This window comes from Panicum hallii, chromosome 2, assembly GCF_002211085.1.
Source record: "Panicum hallii strain FIL2 chromosome 2, PHallii_v3.1, whole genome shotgun sequence".
NCBI lineage: Eukaryota > Viridiplantae > Streptophyta > Magnoliopsida > Poales > Poaceae > Panicum > Panicum hallii.
The window spans coordinates 7305987-7325278 of NC_038043.1; the positions used below are offsets into that span (position 1 = coordinate 7305987).

General features: G+C 49.1%; 2 protein-coding genes across 2 annotated transcripts; one reads left to right on the top strand and one right to left on the bottom strand.

Moving 5' to 3' along the window:
* The first annotated feature begins 5417 nt into the window (after nt 1-5417).
* On the top strand, nt 5418-7669 carry LOC112880831. The gene is made up of 3 exons (XM_025945577.1): nt 5418-5768; nt 5888-6187; nt 7550-7669. Exons 1-3 carry the CDS (start codon nt 5418-5420, stop codon nt 7667-7669), a joined length of 771 nt encoding a protein of 256 aa, XP_025801362.1.
* A 9830-nt stretch (nt 7670-17499) lies between these two features.
* Nucleotides 17500-18891, bottom strand: LOC112880832. The gene has a single exon (XM_025945578.1). The coding sequence runs from the start codon at nt 18889-18891 to the stop codon at nt 17500-17502; it is 1392 nt and encodes a 463-aa protein (XP_025801363.1).
* Nucleotides 18892-19292: the final 401 nt, after the last annotated feature.

The following is a 19292-nucleotide window of genomic DNA, read 5'->3' on the forward strand; positions in this document are numbered from 1 at the left end:
ATCCTAAGTTTGTGGAAGATCCGAGGAATATTAGGATTGCAATGAGCACAGATGGCATGAACCCATTCATGAACAATAGCACACATAGCACCTGGCCAATTGTTCTGACGATATACAACCTTCCGCCTTGGTTGTGTAACAAACGGAAGTACATTATGCTGTCGGGCTTGATACCGGGGCCACATCAACCTGGTAATGACATCGACACTTATTTCAGTCCTTTGGTTGACGATCTGAAGTTGCTGTGGTGTGAAGGAGTGGAGGTCTGGGATGAGTACAAGCGTGAGTACTTTCAGCTTCGAGCCATTTTGTTCGCGACTATCAGTGACTCTCCAGCGGCACGGAACTTGTCCGGACAGAGCAAGAAAGTAGGTTGCGGGTGCCCACATTGTTTGAGAGAGACAGACTCTGAGTACTTGAGTGAGTCAAAAAAAATAGTGTACATGGGACATAGACGCTACCTTGGAATGAAACACCCGTTCCGGAACATGTGTGATCACTTCAACGGTAAGGCCGAGAAGAGGCGTCCTCCTCCGCATTTCTCAGGTCATGATGTCTACGAAATGGTTAAGAATGTCCATGTTGTCCTCGGTAAGCGGAAAGGAGAGAAGAAAGGCAAGAGGGGCAAGAAGGTCGTTGTTGAAGAAGATGACATGTGGAAGAAGCAGTCGATTTTCTGGGAGCTACCGTATTGGAAGGACTTAGACATCCGTCACTCTATTGATGTGATGCACGTGGAGAAGAATGTTTGTGAGAGCCTTCTCGGCACATTGCTTAACATGGACGGAAAAACGAAAGATCACGCACATGCACGAGCTGATCTGAAGAAAATGAAAATTAGAGAAGAGTTGTGGCTCAATGATGACTCCGTTAAAGGAATGGAGCTGCCCACATCATGCATCACCCTATCAAAGAATGAGAAGAAGGAGTTTTGCGAGTTCTTGAAAAGTGTGAAAGTTCCAACTGGCTACTCAACCAACGTCTCGAAGCTTGTATCAATGCCTGATCTAAAGCTATCTCCCGGCATAAAGTCTCATGATTACCATGTATTGCTGACGCAGATGATTGCCGTAGGAATTCGGAATATCCTACCGGTCAATGTTCGGGAGGCTATTATGAACCTTTGCTTTTTCTTTAATGCAATTGGTCAAAAGGTTCTAAGTGAAGAAGATCTTGAGTCATTGGAAAAGAAGCACTATGAAACTTTGTGCGTTCTTGAGATGTATTTTCCACCTGCCTTTTTCGATATCAGCCTTCATTTCACGGGCCATCTTATCAAGGAGATAAAGCTACTTGGTCCTGTGTTCCTTCACCAGATGTATGCGTACGAGAGATTCAACGGCATCTTGAAGTCACTAGTAAGAAATCGAGCTTTCCCCGAGGGCAGCATGGTACAAGGATATTGTACAGAGAAAGCCATTGAGTGGGCTCTAAACTACGCTGACCCGAGTAACCCAGTTGGTGTTCCCAAGTCTCGTCATGAGGGGAGGCTCACAGGCACGGGGACGATCGGGAAGAAGGCTATAATTCCAGATCGAGATTTATTTCATAGGGCTCATTTCCACGTGTTGCAACAAATGGACATTGTGTGTGAGTACTTCGATGAGCACAAGGAGCTGTTGCTTAGAGAGAATCCTCTACACAGTGAATCATGGTTAGCAAAGGAACACATGAACAAATTCTGTGGTTGGCTCCGGAATCGAATTTCACGATCAGATACTCCTGTAAGTGAACAACTCAAAATTTTGGCTCTTGGTCCTATATTCACCGTTATGACATACCAAGGGTATGACATAAATGGATACACGTTCTACACTGAACGACAAGATAAGAAAAGCATGTATCAGAATAGTGGTGTACGTGTTGATGCTTACGATGTTAACGGAGAGGACAAAACTGCGTACTATGGTCAAATACAAGAGATATGGGAGCTTGACTTTCACGGTTTTAAAATTGCTCTTTTCCGTTGCAATTGGGTTGATGCAAATAGAGGTGTACAAAAAGACAAGTACGGGTTCGTTAGTGTCGATCTTAGCCGTCACGGATACAAGACGGACCCTTTCGTCCTCGCACAACATGTGGCTCAAGTGTTCTATGTTTCTGACACCACAAACAAAAGACTCAAGGTGGTTATACCTGGAAAACGGCGAATCGTCGGTGTTGAGAATGCGGTCGACGAGGAAGAGTTTGATCAGTTTGATGAGATACCTCCTTTCGCCACCTCAATGATCAAGCCAAGAATACCATCGGCCAACGAAACTCCCTACTTGCGCAACGACCATAAAGAAAAAGTCAAGAATTTCAAAAAACCAAGGGAACAACTGAAAGTAGCAAAATGATTGGGCACACAATGTATATTAATAGTTCCTTTGTCAAGTATAGGAATTGTGTGACTATAATTGTTCCTTTCTGAAATATGGTAAAAGTGTGACTTTAATTGTGCCTTTGTGAGATATGATAATGTGTGAATATTTGTGAAGTACGAATTCATATTTGTGAGAGATGAATATGTGTGAATTTTCAGTTCCAGAACTGAATGGTTGTTACTTTAATTGTTCTGGACATTCAGTTCTGGAACTGAACAAGAAAGGCGAGACGCGCGTTACCTACGGCGCGTCGCTCATATAACAATGCGCGACGAGCCGTAGGTAACGCGCGTCGTGCATTCTCTATGCATAACCTAGAGGCTCCTTGTGCCTAAGGAGAGAAAACAAAAAAAAGTTACCCCGGTTGGGGGTCCGGGGCCACCGGGCTCAACCCGCAGGGTACCACGAACAGATTGAACGGGTTCGACCGGCAAGGGAGCCCTTGGGCCCCAGACCCACAACGCCAGCATGGGCAAAGAGAGTTTACTGCGGCTCAAAGGTACATGTATTGTAAATTCGAAACGGCGAAGACCGCCCAAGCTTATAAGCTGGACGCACTCGCCCTGCGTTGGCGAGGTGGGACAAAATCCCCTCCCAACGCGCGCCTGATCAGGCAACCATCTCGGGGGCATCAAAGGCGAGACGCGCGTTAACTACGGCTCGTCGCGCATGATGGGCATATCATGGGCGACGCACCGTAGGTAACGCGGGTCGCGCATAAGACCACGAACAGATTGAACGGGTTTGACCCGCATGGAGCCCTCGGGGCCCAGTCCCACACCAATGCGCGACGGGCCGTGGGTACCGCGCGTCGCGCATTCCCCGGTATCTGCAATTATTTTTCCGGTTCTAAGGGGGTCCGGGAAGAACCTAGAGGGTCCGGGCGGAAAACACTTGTGCCTAAAGAGAGAAAAACAAAAAAAAAGTTACCCCGGTTGGGGGTCCGGGGCCACTGGGCTCAACCCGCAGGGTACCACGAACAGATTGAACGGGTTCGACCGGCAAGGGAGCCCTCGGGCCCCAGACCCACAACGCCAGCATGGGCAAAGAGAGTTTACTGCGGCTCAAAGGTACATGTATTGTAAATTCGAAACGGCGAAGACCGCCCAAGCTTATAAGCTGGACGCACTCGCCCTGCGTTGGCGAGGTGGGACAAAATCCCCTCCCAACGCGCGCCTGATCAGGCAACCATCTCGCGGGCGTCAAAGGCGAGACGCGCATTATCTACTGCGCGTCGCGCATGGAGATGCGCGACGCGCCTTAGGCACGGGAGCACGTCGCGCATTTAGAACGCGCCGCTCGGCCTTCTTGGGACTTAGGTCAAATTTTGAAATCGTTCACACCCGTTCTCTGCTCCCCGCCGCCGCGCCGTCCTCTCGCGCCGCCCGTCGTCGTTGAGCCAGACCGTCACTCCCTCACGGCCGTCGCCCCCGGCCCCGCAGCGCCGCTCGGCGCTATCGGCGCCCCCCGGGCCCGAGCTCCCGTCCCCGCGAGTGCCGCCGCCGTCGAGCCTTCCCCGAGCCGTCGCGCCGTCGTCCCCGGCCCCGCGGCGCCGCCCCAAGCCACCGTAGCGTCGTCCACTGCCGCCGTAGGTGAGCTTTCCCCCTTTCTTATTAGTTAGTGTTCATACCCTACATATGGATGTATGAGGCAAGAAACATCTTCTATGGACACACATAGTATGTTTTGGTACACAGAATTGAAAACAAATCAGATTATCAAGAGCAAAAAGAGACCAACCTAGCCAAATAAAAAAAAGAGCGGTTAATGACCAAAAATTAAGTCATATATTTCAAAAAATGGAGATTACTTTGCGAGAATATGTATCACTAAAGCATTAAGCATGTCTAGGCCTAGGTATGGGATTCATGCGGTTACTCTATGGTTCTATCTGATTTGGAGCGTTTACTCTATGGTTGTATCTGTTTTTTTTTCCTTTCTCGTGTAGCACGATGTCCAGTGGTCCGGACAGTGTGCAGCAAGCTGCAGGCGGTGAGGACAGTGTGCAGCTACCTACAGATGACAGAGCATCATCAGGACGGCCGGCACGGTCACAGTCAGGAGCTAGCACGTCTGGTGCTGGCAGAAAGAAAAGGTCCCAGACAAGGTGGCCATCAGATGTGAAAAGTTGTGGCCGGCTCAATTCTGAGGCAGCACCCGAAGACCCGTCAATCTTGGTGAGATTAGCACGGGTTTGTGGCCTCACTGCCCGGCAAAGGGTGCCACTCACCTTGGAACATTTCGATGACTTGTCTTGGGATGACAAAAAGAGAATCTTCGAAAACAATATTCAACCCTATGTTGAATATCCGATAGAGTTGCACGATAAGGCTACGAAGCATGCTATGAAGATCATCTCTAAAGCCTGGAGGAGCTACAAGAACAAGTAAAGTGTTGTCACTTACTATTGTCATTTACTAACATTTTTTCATTATCTACTGTCACTTATGTAGATTTATTGTTTTGTCGTGCAGGCTTTTAAAGTGTTGGAAGAAGAAAGAGAACCCTTTTGACAAGTATGCGGACTTGACCAAAGAAGCCTGGGACGAGCTTTTTCATAAGTGGAATACTCCCGAGTTCCAACAGTCAAGTGAGTATTTTCGGGGTCTCCGAGCGCGGAACGAGCTTGACCACCACCTTGGCTCAGCGGGATATGCTGGAAAGCAACGCAAGTGGGAGCAGGAGGATGAGATGCTGGCAGAGAGGGGCATTGAGAATCCCTATGAATCGTTTGAGGGACGGCTGGCACCATTTATGCGTGCTAGGTCAAAGCTCACGGAGGATGGCAATATCAATTTCTACAGCACGAGCGCTGAGGAAGTTGCTCAAAGGGCTTTGATAGAGAGCAGCCAAGGTTCAAATGAAGGAGAGAGGGAGTTTGATGCGCTCACCAGGGCTTTGGGAACCCGTGAGCAACGGGGTCGTGTCCGTGGTGTTTCCAGTCAGTTGACCTGGAAGGAGGGGTTCCCTGAACACAAAGGCAGATATCGGAAGCGGACTCGAGACTCCTCATCAAAGGTTGACATAGATGAGATCAAAAAGCAGGTGAAGATGGAGATGTATGGAGAGCTAAAGAGTGATATCGAGTCTCAGGTGACGGTGAAGATGTTTGGAAAGCTAAAGACCATCTTCGAGTCTCAGGGATTGTCATTCCCTGATTTGCTGGGGAGTACGATGAGTGAAGAGAGAAGGGACAGCTTCGCTTGTACTGCAGCGGGTGCTTCTCAGAGTAGAGGGACAGAGAGGGCAATTGTGCCTACATCAGTGGAGCCGGATACGATAGATGGCTTGGCTCGTCCGACCCGATGCAGTCTTCTCGTGCAGCTGGTCGGAGATTCATCTTTCATGGAGGTCGGGAACGGGCTTGTGTATCCCGGTATGTCCCAGCTTGAAGGTGTCCAGGTCAGTGCATTGGTCTTTGCCTCTCTTTTCTTTTCTCCTATTTCTTTTTGTTTTTTTTCTTTTGGTATGAACAACTTGCTTGAGATTTAAAGGCTTTGTTGTTGTTGTTGTTGTTGCAGGTCAGGGCTGATTGTGCTGTGGTCAAGATTGACTACGTGCATGAGTTTGCTAAGAATATCAAGCTGGAGGTGCCACCAGATGACATGACCACCACTTTGCGGGATGCAGTTGCGAGAAGGGTTCAGTGGCGGAGAGCTGGTATTCATATTGATCCAGCAGATGCAGATTCAGTACCGACCAGTCAACCTCAGCCACAGAGTGCTGCAGTGCCACCGACGTTTTCTGAGCCATGCCCACAGCTGCCGGATACACGGGAAGCGTTACCGGATCCGCATCCTCCTGTCTCTACTCAGCCTCAGGTTACCCCCCCTCCACCTGTTCCGACAGAGCCAGCTACCGCTCCCAAGAAGCCAAGCAAGGCTAATCCTGTGAGGAAGAAGCAGAGTAGGCCGATGGCGACGAAGCGGGAGATCTCAGAGGGTAAGAAAAAGGTGGAGCAGATAAAACAACCGGTCACAAGGGCTTACACTTCTGAAAATCCAAAGTACAGGGTTGGAAAGGCCTTGCTTAGTGTCTCTGAGCTTCGGGCAGCAGGTCAATATTGTGTGGACCTGCACAAATACTACATGCAAAATGTCAATCAAGCCGAGGAAATCATGGTGTCATTCGAAGAGCGGCACTTTCTGCAGCTTGAGGGCAAAGGCAACATCTTTATTGTTGACTGGAGCGATTTGTTCGACCTTTTCAACCTCGACGCTTTGGATCTTTCTCTCATTCGGTGCTTTGCATTGTAAGTCGATTGAGACTTGTTTCCATTTCAATGCATTTGATATACGTTCAACAATTTAAGTCGTTTCTATTTCAATTCATATGGATCGTGTAGGCACATGCAACAAGAGACAAGGCGTCGAACCGGAAAGAAATGTGGGTACATTGACCCACAGCTAATGACGGTGACATTTATGAATTCAGATAGAGATAGCTTGGTCAGGTGCGCACATGCAACAATTAAACTTGTTTTCATTTCAACTTGTAACCACATGTAGTCACTTGTTTCCATTTAACACATGAAACCGCTTGTTTCCATTTCAACTTGGTTAGGTACTTGGTGAAGTGCATGCGAGTACATGCTGACAAGGAGCACATTGTGGTGCCGTACAACCCAGGCAACCATTGGGTTACACTCATCATCAATGTCAGGAGCAAGCAAGTCTTCTACCTTGACTCGAGCATTCCATCAGATGAGTCGGGCGCGCCTCAGATACGTGATTATTCTCTAGTCATCTCAATCCTTGACGAGTAAGTTTGTTGTTTGCTTTAGTTTTTTATCATTTGCCCATTTCAGAAGCATTTGTAATATAACATCCGGATGTCTGTGTTTAGGTCTCTTGACAGGCATCTTAGGGCTAAAGAAGGATACAAAGAGCAACATCAAGCTGCGTTTACACATCACACCGCCTGGACGGTAACTACTATAACTAAATCGCTTTACTATTACGATGTTTTCTTGGTTCTAAGTGTCGCAAAATGCTAATTTCTATCTATCTTTGATATGTAGTGCACACGGCAACCCTCGGGTAACTCATGTGGGTTCTATATTTGCCACAACATGCTTCTAGTTGCAGAGAAACCGGATTTCACGGTAAGAATTATCACGTGTTCTAATTAAAAAATATCTGTCTTCATCTTGTATTCTAACTGCTTGTAATTATATTTCGAAGGACGAAGATGATTATTTCAATCAAACGACGATTGGTAACGTGAAGGATATCCGAGAGAGGCTAGCAGGGTTCCTCATGATGGAGGTGATCAACACAAAGGGGGAGTTCCATTCACGATAGCACGGCAGGCGACATTGAGCTAGATTGAGAGACTTGCTTTGCATGTACTCTATTGTTCTTATCGATCATTGTTGCTAATTGATTGTACATGTGTTATATAATACTATCTTTCCTTGTGTGTATCGCACTGTGTGAATTGTATGGATGCGTGCGATGATTGCGGTGAATTCTGTGAATTGAAATCTTTTGCAGGTATTTGATTGCAGCTGCCAAATCCTGGCTAGTTCCAGGATGCAGCTGGGGAAAAAAAAGATCCCTGTTGGAGGTAGACTAATGCAAGACGCGCCTCGCTTAGGCCGCGACTCTCATTAGGCTCCCAGGGGCGCCTGTGTCAAGCCAAAGCGAGACGTGCCGTAAGTGAGGCGCATCTCGCATCTGTGACTAATGCGAGACCCGCCTAACCTAGAGCGCGTCTCTCATTTGGCTCCCAGGGGCGCCTGTGTAAAGCCAAGGCGAGACGCGCCGTAAGTGAGGCGCGTCTCCCATATTTGACTAATGCGAGACCCGCCTAAACAAGAGCGCGTCTCGCATTTGGCTCCCAGGGAAGCCTGTGTGAAGCCAAGGAGAGACGCGCCGTAATTGAGGCGCGTCTTGCATTCTGGTAATCTGAGACGCGTGTGAGGCTCGTCTCAGATTATTTTTTAATCTGCGACGCGGTAATGCGGGACGCGACCACTGCGCGTCTAGCATTTTGCCTAGGGCGCGTCTCAGATTAGGGCTTCTGGCGTAGTGTGGAGGAGAATCTTGAACCAAATTTTCCGCAAAGCTGACTTTTTTCTGAACAAAATGAGCAGACCGTCTCTTTTGACGTTTCTGATTTTTTGACATGACCTTCATCCATTCCTTTTCTTGCTTAATTTCCCAGAGTCTTTTCTCACGTCCCCTGTGAGGCACACCATTGTTCCACAGATGAAAATAGACATCAAAGGAGGAACCAATGAATCGACGGGGACCATATATAATAAAACCCACTTTCTTGCAAGAAATAGAGAATCTGAAGTGGCGCTTACTCAGGAATTGAACATGAAAACCATCAGGAGAACCACCCAAACAAGCCGCTAATGCCAGACTGACTGAAGTTTCAGATAATCTGAAAGTGAATCGCCTGAAAGTAGCCAAAAGGAAGAAAGATCCAGCCGGGCATGAAGAGGGATGATGGACCGAGGTCCCAAATCAATTAAGAACCTCCTCCCGGAATTTAATACCATGGGAGAAATCCAGTTTAGAAGCAAGCTCCACCGGGACATCCATCGAAGGAGGAGAGAAAGCACGCAAGGAGGTCTTGAAACGCAAACCTAGGGGATCAGTGGCGATGCCTAGCGTCCAGCGTGCCGCCGGTGGAATCTTGAGACCTTGAGCACCCACGGCAGCGCCCAGCGTCCAGCGTGACGCCGGTGAAAACCCTGAAGCCTAGAGATGGGTGAGCCCTTCCTGCGCTTTGGCCGACGTACGACGAAGTTTCTGGAAGGATGAAAGGAGAAGGTGGACGCCGGGACCGAGGCAGTCATCGGCGGTGAGGTGGCTGCCGGGACCGGAGTGGTCAAGGCTTTCGATCCATGTGCTTGTAATTACACAGACTTGGAGGATTATGAATTTATTTCCTTTCATTGACCAACATTTACTTTTGTTAATCACAGTTTTTCTGATCAAGATTTGACGTCATCAAATTCATATTAAAAATAGTTTCTAAAAGTACTATACTTTTGTATCACATAAAAGAAATATTATTTGAGTAATTTAGTCAAAGATTTGTCCGAACGAAAAATCCATCTTGTGAATAAAAAGAAGGGAGTACTTTATGTAACTGTATGCAACATAAGTGACTACCTACTAATCTCTCTTCGTGATAGAAGAAATACGGACGTGAGAACAAAATTGAACTGTGTAACATTAGTGAGAACATTGGTATACATATATGTACAATTTGACATAGGGTTGAAGGCCACTAGTTTTGATGCCACCACAAAAATTGCGCAATCTGAAATTGCGCACCAACCAAAAATAATTAGTGTATGACTCGACTCTACAAGTTTACTATTATATATTTGATTGTAGCACTGTCTTGCTTACCCATTCAGTGATTCAATTGGCCATCACAAGAAGAACGAGCAACATATAAATGGACACATCTCTCTGTACGCAGCTCTCCTGTGTGTTCGATAAAAAATAAATAAATGGACACACACGGAAGAGATGCTGAGATGAGGTGGTGAAGGAGAAAATATTATAAATGTTCCCATATTGGAATGGAAGGCAGAAGGTAATTTGCTATCGCAAAATTCCCTTGGAACCTAGTTAAGATAAGGTGATTATGTGTCCACTAAAAGAAAAGCAGTGGCACATAAGAGTAAGACATATTTTAGCTTGTGCAGAAGCCCTGCGCTCTTTTATTTTACCAGGATAAATTGTATGAGAAAAATTTATGTGGCGTCTATCAACATGATTAATGCAGTATGATAGTGTTGCAGTCGCATTATCATGTTGTTAGATACCAAACAACAACCAACAATCCGGTCGTTTCAATTACTTGGCATGACCTGGAACAGCACACACAATGTAAGATGGCAAAAAGAGCAAGGGTACATATATAGTAGAATAGGGAAAACAATCATTTTACATAGGCGTCCGGTTGATGGAGCAATTTATTTATGTAACTGTATGCAACATAAATGATTACCTATCTACTAATCTCTTCTTCATAAAAAAAATACGTAAAAGCCAATGAAGGGTGTGGATGTGCCACAACGGAACTGCATTGTGTCAGTTCAGCAACCAGTAATAAAATGTATACGATGCGGACCTTCAGAGAGTAGCATTACATATATTTCTTGTTAGCCTACCTTGCTTCCTCGTATGTCCATTCACTAGACCACCAAACATGGATGAGAAAAAAGCAGGTGAGATGTGGAAGTGAAGAAGAAATTAACATATTCTCGCGTCTCGTAGGGAATGGAAGACAAAAGGAAATAGGCTATGGCATCGTGTCCTGTTTCTTTATTCTAGAACTTAGTACATGGCTAGGAGAGAATCATGTTCATCGAAGAAATAAGCAATTGACCAGTTACCAAAGCTGGTCGGTGCATCTCTGGAGTATATGGAGCGCAATAGTCACCTCAGGGCAGAACAAAATAAGTCTTCAGCTAACCCAGAGAGCTACATTTTTTTTCTTTGAGGAGCAGGGGCGTTTAACAATTAATTGTGAAATACTTACGGGTACATCAGCAACTTTGGACACACACACATCTGAATTTTGAGCCATTTTTGATCGATGCATGGTTTGGAATCGTTCACCTGTCATACTTGCATTATTATTGGAACTGGTTTGAATTTGCTATATATATTACTGCACGCAATCTGGCATCAACAATTTTTTGTCTCTAAAACTGCTGCAAGTTTTTTTAGTAGATATATTATATTGTCAAAATTTCTGTAGCATGTATGAACATGTCTAGTGCAGTACATCATGGACTGCACTCACGTCATGTTGTCACATACCAAAGAACAACCAATAATCCCTTAGTTTCATTTAGTTGGCCATGACCCGGAGCAACTCAAAGGCAAGGGGCAGTAGGAGGGGAATACACAAAAATGAATTCAATTTACATGTGTGTCATCGGAGCGGCGAAGCAAGTCTTACATAATCATGTAAAATAAATGAGTACTACTAATGTCTTCTCATGTAGTAGAATGCGGAAAAGGGAAAGCACGGTTGAAGACTACTAGTATTTATGTGCCACCACAGAACTCAACTGGGTTAGTTACAAACATTATAGATAGGTTAAGTGTAACATCCTATATATTATTCACCAACCCACACTAACTAGTATACAGCACGGCTCTTGACTCTTGTGTGTGTACAATTATATATGTGATGGTAACATACAAGTCACAAGAGTTAGCTCTATCTTGCTTCCCCATATTATAGATTCACTTTGACACTACCAGAAGAAGAGCTAGCTAGCATAACATGGAGGAGAAAGAACAGGTCAGGTCTGGCAGTGAAGAAGAAAATAGCAAAAAATATTCTCATAGTGGAATGGAAGGCAAAAGGAAATAGGCTAGCACAATTCACAGTCATCTATCCAGTCACGTCATTCTAGCACTCACTAATTATTAGGTGGTCAGGGCAAGGTAGGATCTTGGGTCCTCAAAGTGGAATGGAGGAGTACGAGTTGAAGGAACAGGGGCTTTTAGCAACTTTTGCTACCTCTGAATTATGTGCCACCTGTGCTCCATGATTTAGATTCCTCCTGAAACGAACCGGATTCCTGAATCGAGGAATCCGACTCCCTGTATCATCGTGATAGTCCCTGGATCAAGTGCTATCACATACAGAACTCATTTCAGGCATAATATCACAGTCATACTCATCATCAGGTCAAACACGGGTTTAATTATTACATAAATCCAAAGGATCTGTAGTACGGAATGTGTTACAAGCCTCTCGGCTAGATCGATCAAACAGAAGGCGTAAAACGGTAGCTAGGTCTTCGGCCATCCTTCATCTTCGGGAGCCTCCTCCACAGGCGACTTGAGCGTAGCTCGGGCCTCAGTCGTACCATCCGTCGTCGTTGGGGTCGAACTCCGGATCGGATCCTGCATCGTACCAGGCTATCCCCAAGGAATGGGATAGGTTCACGTCACCATCTGTATGCAAGCTTTATTGTGGTCTAGACTATGGGTATTAACAAGTTCAAGGGGTGAAGCTGAGGTTTTCCTATGCATGCAATATATATATATTTAAGTATACACATCTCCTTTCATACCCGACTCGGGCCCTTCCGGCATCCCGGATTCCCAGTCAACACACACCTTCCGAAACCACCAAGTCGATGCGAGGACTCCCTCTCCTCGCATCTCAACTGCCCCCTGGCAGGAAATTTAAACTAGAGGGAGGTAGAAAATATAAGTAACACTAACTAATAAGAGCAACAGAGAAGTAGGGATGTCCATAACCGAGGACGCGGCTATACGTATAGTTTTCACCCTGCAGGGGTTGTACACCTGGACCCACTCGAATCGACACTAGCCGGAGATCAGCCGACTAGTATACGAAACACCGGTCTACGAAACGGAATTAGGAGCCACGGCACCATCTGGCTTTCCCGGGTCTTGGGCGCATCCTCCCACGAGAGGTCGCCCCGGGACTGTGAAGCCTCCCATGCGTCTCGGGGAACGTGAGGTCAGCACCTCCTTCCCCTGCACCGATGCTCGATCCTCCTACCGGCTTGGCACCGCGCTTGCTAACTCCGGACCGGGCCCACCCTCATAATGGGTAAGTGGTGTGCACGCTTAACAGAATCCCACAAGTCATGGTTACTCTCACCCAGTCCTTATCTGCCGGAGCGGGCATCTTCGTCAAAAGCGTATGAAAGGATCGATGGACCAAGAGGGGGGGTGAATTGGGCCTTTTTCAATTTCTAAAACCAGGTAAAGCAACCTTAACCTATGCAAAACTAGAAAGGCACCAATTCACCAACCGGGTAACTAAACTACCTACGCAAGCTAGGATAGATAAAAAGAGGTAAAGCCTTAGCAAGGTAGAGCTAACTAGTGATCCCTAAATCAAGCACATGAATGAATTGCATGAAAGATAATGCTTGAATAAGTAAAAAGGGATAAGAGACAACCGGATTTTTTCCCGTGGTATCGATGTGTTGGCACACACCCCTAATCCACATTGTGACACTCACAAAGAGTATTGTCACCTCCCAAGTCACCAAGACGAGGGCGCTCACTAAGAGTCTCCGTTCACCATCCCGATGTGGTGGAGATCAAGCCACGTACAATCTTCTTCTCCGGGCTCCCACAATCTTTGGCAAGCTCCGCGAGAATCACCTCGATCACCAAGATCGCCTAGGTGATGCCAATCACCAAGAGTAACAAGCTAAGGCCTTCACTTGAGCAAGAACCGATCACCAAGAACGGATGCACACAAGCTTCTCTCTACTCAAGTCCTTAATCTTGCTTCTTGAATGATTGAATGAACAAGTGTATGAAATGATGAAGCTCAAAGTGGCTCTTGACTATAGTATGAGTGTTTGGATGTTGTCTGGTGTCAAGAGTTGGTAAAATGATCCATTGGAGGGGTATATATAGGCAGCTCACACGAATAGAGCCGTTGGAGAAAAAGCTGCCAGAAAACTGCGTAGCGCCGGTTAATCCGACGTACCTCCAATAGTCATCGTCGGTTTAACCGGTGAATGTAAACTACCCCTTCTGAAAACTAGCCGTTACAACTTGGGTAGATCAACCGATGCGTCATCGGTTTAACCGGTGAGTGTAGTTGTCACTGATCAACTGAAAAACCAAGTCTCTGGACAACTGCACCGACGTCAAATTTCAAATATCATCGGTTTAACCGGTGTGTTGACTTGTCCAGACTCTGCTGACCTCGTTTAACCGACGTATAGAAAAGTTGAGGCGTCGGTTAAACCGGTGTTAAGGGTTTTTCCTGATTTTGCCTTTTCTGATTTGAGTCTTGAATGAAATCCAAATATTCTTGAGATATAAGTTGAGAACCACTTATTTGAGCTTCTAGAAACCTGAGTGTCCATTGTGTGCATCCATTTTCAAATGACCATGTCCATGCTCAAGTTACTAAGCCTAAACCCTTCTTAATAGTGCGATCACTACAAAACTATAAAACCTATACTAACCTAAGCGTCCTTCTCAACCTTATGACACTTAGGACTAGAAGGATCCTTAGTCTTGACATATTATTGAGTGAATGTCGAGATCGCCTTTTTGAATAATGAAAAATTAGGGGCCTCTTTTGACATATAACCAAATGAGCGATAATGATCTATAAAGCTGCACAAACTCATTAGTCACAATAATGGTTGTCATTAATCACCGAAACATACCTTGCGGGCCTAGATGCTTACAGCGCATCCACCACGGTGGTCCGCAACCGCACCCTTAATGGGTGCCCCAAACACCTCAAACGCGTAACCAAAACTGTACCCGCCACAGGTACTCCGTAGGGTGTGCCAAGATACACACCCCAAGCCCTCGATTCACGATCGAGTTAGGTTGCCCACTCCCGACTAAACCCTAATCACCATCTCCTGAAGAGAACCACTTCACGCACGCCAAGACTATCCATCCATATCCCACACATACACATTCAAGGATTTACAAGGCGTATCATATAATAAACAAGTAAGATAGTTTGGCAAGGAGTAGGGTATATAAAGGAGGCCATGCAGGTTTATCTCGATATATACTATATATATATACACATACAGCGGTAGCATATCTACAAGCAAATGCCTAATAGGAATTCAATTCGTAGATGGGCGTGAACCTGGCGTCTCTTCGAAGTCCTCCTGAGCCTCCGGGTAGTCCTGGTCATCGGTCAGCTCCTCGCGGACGGGTCCTATTCGTAAATACGGGTAAGAGTAGGGACCATAGTGCAAATATGCACAAAATGCTGCAAATAAGATCCAAATCACCACAATGCCTATTCTAACAGGTGGTTCATGTTTTTAGAAGAATTATGAAACTGGTTTCATAATTTTCGGAGGTCCGGATAATTTATTATGAATTTTCTAAGGAAAACCTATTTCTGAAATTAATAAAAGAGTTTCAGAAAAGAAAAACACTGAACAGAGACACGTGGCAGCACCAGGGCGTGCCACGTGGCATGCTGACGTCAGCATGACATCATCAGGGGGGTCCGGGATGCTGGCGTCAGCAGTGGGCCTTGCTGACGTCAGCGTTGACCGGTCAACGTTGACCGGTCAACGGTCAACGGTCAAGGTGGGGTCTACGGTCAACGGGCCCCACCGGTCAGCCTCACCCCGAGGCTGACAGACGGGCCCCACGGGTCAGGCCAAAACAGGAAAAAGAAAAAGGGTTTGGTTTGATTCCGGGCTGGAAGCGGTGATGGGCCGGCTCAAAGCCCATGGGCTCGGCTTGGGCTCGCAGGGGCAGCTCGGCCTTCGGCTCAGCAGGCCGGCTCGAGCAGTGGGCTGGCTGGGCGTCTTGGGCCGGCTCGGCCTACAGTCCATCACAGGTGGCTCGTCTTGGGCCTTGCTGGTCCTTGGGCCTTGGCGGCAGGCGGCCATCTACCTTCGGCTCCTCCTCCTCGCTAGGCTGGGCTGCTTCGTTGCCTTCTCCTCGCGGCTGGGCCTTCTCCTCCTCGCGGGCTGGCGGCGCCTGCTCTTCTTCTCTTCACTGGTAGGACGGGCCCAGGTGGCGGTCTCGGCGGGATCAGGTGCGGCGGGCTGGATCCGGTGCGGCAGACGTGCGCGCGCGTGCGTGCGGGCGACGCGGGCGCGTGCGGGGACGGACGTCCAGATGGTGTTCGCGGCGCCGGCGTGTGGTCACCGCGCACGGCAACGCCGTGGCGGGGCCGTGGTGTGGCGACGGTGGTGGGGCGAGGAGTGGGTAAGGCAAAGCGAGGGCCGAGGCAGAAGGGCGGCAGCACGGCTCGGGCTCGCGGTAAGGGTGCGCACGCACGCACACGGGTCCTGGTCTTCCAGGGCCGCGGCGTGGCCGTGCCACCGGCATCCCGAGCCCGTGGCACGACGCGGCGGCGAGGGCGACGGCGTTTGCGGGGGCTTGGTGGCGGCGCGGCGGGACCCTGCACAAGAACGGCGCTAAGGCCGGGAAGGGGAGGGGGTCCTAGGGATTGCTACAGAGGGATCATCGGCTTAGCCGGCAGCAGTGGGGGAAGAAAAAGGGGCGGCGGCAGAGATGCTCACCGGCGGGGCTGAGGGGGATAGGCTTGACGCGGTGGCGGGTCGGTGCCGGTGGGTCGGGGCCGTGCAGGGCGAGCGGCGACGTCGAGGTCGTCGTACGGGGCGCCGGCCTTCTCCTCCTCGCTTAGCTCCTGCTCTTCCTCCTTCTCCTCGCCTTGCGCAGCTCCTCTCTTCCTTCTCCTCCTCTTCGTGTGGCGGCGGCGGAAGGGGGACTGGGGCTTCTAGGGTTTGGGGCGAAGCGGCCTCGGGTTTATATGGGGCGCTAGGGTTCGGGAGTGGCTGCGGCCGGGGCGGTTACGCCGGGTTGTCGCAGAGCGGGGCGGCGCGCGGGGCTGGCGGGTGACGCGAGCGAGCGGGGCCACGGCGGGGAAGAAAAGGGAAAAGGGAGCGCGGCGAAGGGGAAAGCAGGGGCGCGGCGGTTGGGCTCCTTGTCGCGGAGCGGGCGAGCGGCGACGGGGTCAGAGCGGAGCCGGGCTGCTGCGGGGCGGAGCTCTGCGGGGCAGTGGGCGGAGCAGAGCGGCGGGCGGAGCGGAGCTTCGGGTCGCGACGGGAGAAGGGGGAAGGGGAAAGCTGACTGGCGGGGTCCGCTTGTCAGCCGCCCCGGGGGAAAGGTGAAGGGGCGCGCGGGGTGCGGCTGTGGGCCGTGTGGGCCGTGCTGCGCGGGGAAAGGAAGAGGAAAATGGGCCGGCTTGTGGGCTGCGCACAGGGTTTCGGCCCTCTGGGGTTTCGAGGGAGAGCAAATGAGTTTGAATTTGAATGCCCATCTCAAATTCAAACTCCACACAATGGATTCACGAAAAATGAAAATCAAACAAGAATATCCAACAACAAATTTAAAACAAGGAAGGTTGCAATAAAATCTAAAGACTTCAAATATTCACACTAGCATTTAATAGTCCTTAATTTCAAATGAATTTTACTAAGAGTTTGAGATAGAGAGAACTTAGGCTTAATTTCGGACCTAGCTAAGCACAAACACGAAAAAGTTTTTGAAATTCATGATTTTTGCACCAAGGTAACATTCCGGAAAAATCCGGGATGTTACAGACTCCCCCCCTCACAAGAATCTCGTCCCCGAGATTAGAGGCAACTTGGGGCTCGAAAGGATGCGTAGCTTAGAAGTCAATCAAAATCGAAGCCTAGAGATTTCGAAGGGTACATACCACTTGCATCGCTAGGTGCAGCCTTGTTCTCCCTCCCAGTCAGGTGGGTCAGTCGGCCGCGGTCGGCGGTGCGCGGAGCTTGAGCAGTCCTGACGGCGGAGCCAGGCGTACGAGCTGGAGTCGGGGTCTTCTTCTCGGGACACTCGTAGGACTTGTGACCCGGGTTGTTGCAGGTGAAGCAAACGAACGGGGTAGCTGGCGTCGAGGCTTTTGGCACTGGCTGCTGGCGGTTGGAGCTTCCTCCTCCCTGTGATTGTCCTCCGAAGGTTTTGTTGCCTGAGTACTGGCCGTTTCCGCCACCGAAGTCTCTGTTCTGGTGGCTAAAGTCAGAACGGAAGCTGTTCGTGGGTGGGAAAGTTGGTGCATTCCACGACCTCCGGGAGTTCCTGTCGTGAGTTTGGTACTCGGTCTTCCTCTTCTTGTCGCGCTGACGGTCTTCCCATCCCAGTCTCTCCCTCTCCACAGCAATGGCACGGTTGACTAAGCTGCGGAGGGATGGGTACTCGCATCCCATCACGATCTGACGGATGCCGTGGTGAAGTCCTCGGAGAAACCAGAACTGTTTCTTCTCCTCGGTGTTGGTGTCGTCTGCAGCGTACCTCATCATCTTGGTGAAGTGGCGCTCGTATTCCTCCACCTTCATCGTACCCTGAGTCATGGTACGAAACTCCTGGGCCTTCTGAATCATCACTTGCCGGGGCACGTACTGCTCACGGAACGCCCCGGCAAACTCCTCCCATGAGATGTGAGCGGGGTCATGGTGGGAGTCATAGTAGCTGTCCCACCACGACTTGGCGGTACCCTCAAGCTGGTGGACTGCGAGTGCGACGCACTCCTCGTCGGTGCAGTTGGTGAGGTCCAGCTTGGTCTCGATCACCCTCAGCCAGTCGTCGGCTTCCATGGGATCTTCGGCGTAGCTGAAAGTCGGGGCCTTCAGGCGGATAAACCTCTCGATCTTGCGCTGGAGATCCTCTTCAGGCGGGCCTTGACGGTGGGCTCCGTGGTTCCTCTGCTCGACTGACTGGGCCAGGCGCTGGAGTAGCTGAGTCTGCCTGTCCATGATCTCCGCGAGTGTCGGCGGTGGTGGCGGTGGCTGCTGTGCAGGCTCGGCGTCGATTTCCTCGTCGACCTCCTCCTCATCGGCTTCGTCTCCACGGTGTGCTACTCCAAAGGTGCGGGGTACGGCAGGTCCTCTGCCTCTTCCACATCCCGCTGCCAGGGCACGTGCTGGGGCAGCACGTCCGCGTCCGCGGCCAAACGGGTGGCCTCGTCCACGTGCCTCGGCTGCGGCTCCTTCCTGAGCAGCTTGCTCAAAGCGTGCGATCAAACGATTGGACCTTCGGATCGACATCTCTCTGTACGGCCGCGAGTGGCGGTACATTAGTTAGCAACGTCGCTCACCACAAGGAAAGGTAAAACTCAAATACATACATTACAAATTCACTCATTAGGGAAAAAAGCAAGTAAAATCACGAGGAGCATAAAATTCAACATTCACTCATTCAACAACACAAGTCCTACACCCATGTTATCCTGAGGTTACGACTAACCTTGCAGATAACACACTACTCTCGCATCTAAGGTACGTCTCGATGGTTACAAAAGAGGGGTGACCGATCCAGACATCTACAATTCCACTCCTAAAACTACTGCCGGCATGCGACTTCGGCAACCAGACTTGACAACTCAGCCGGACTGGATCATCGGCTTACTAGCTTACCACCTACTATACTCGTGGGTCACATCCATCAT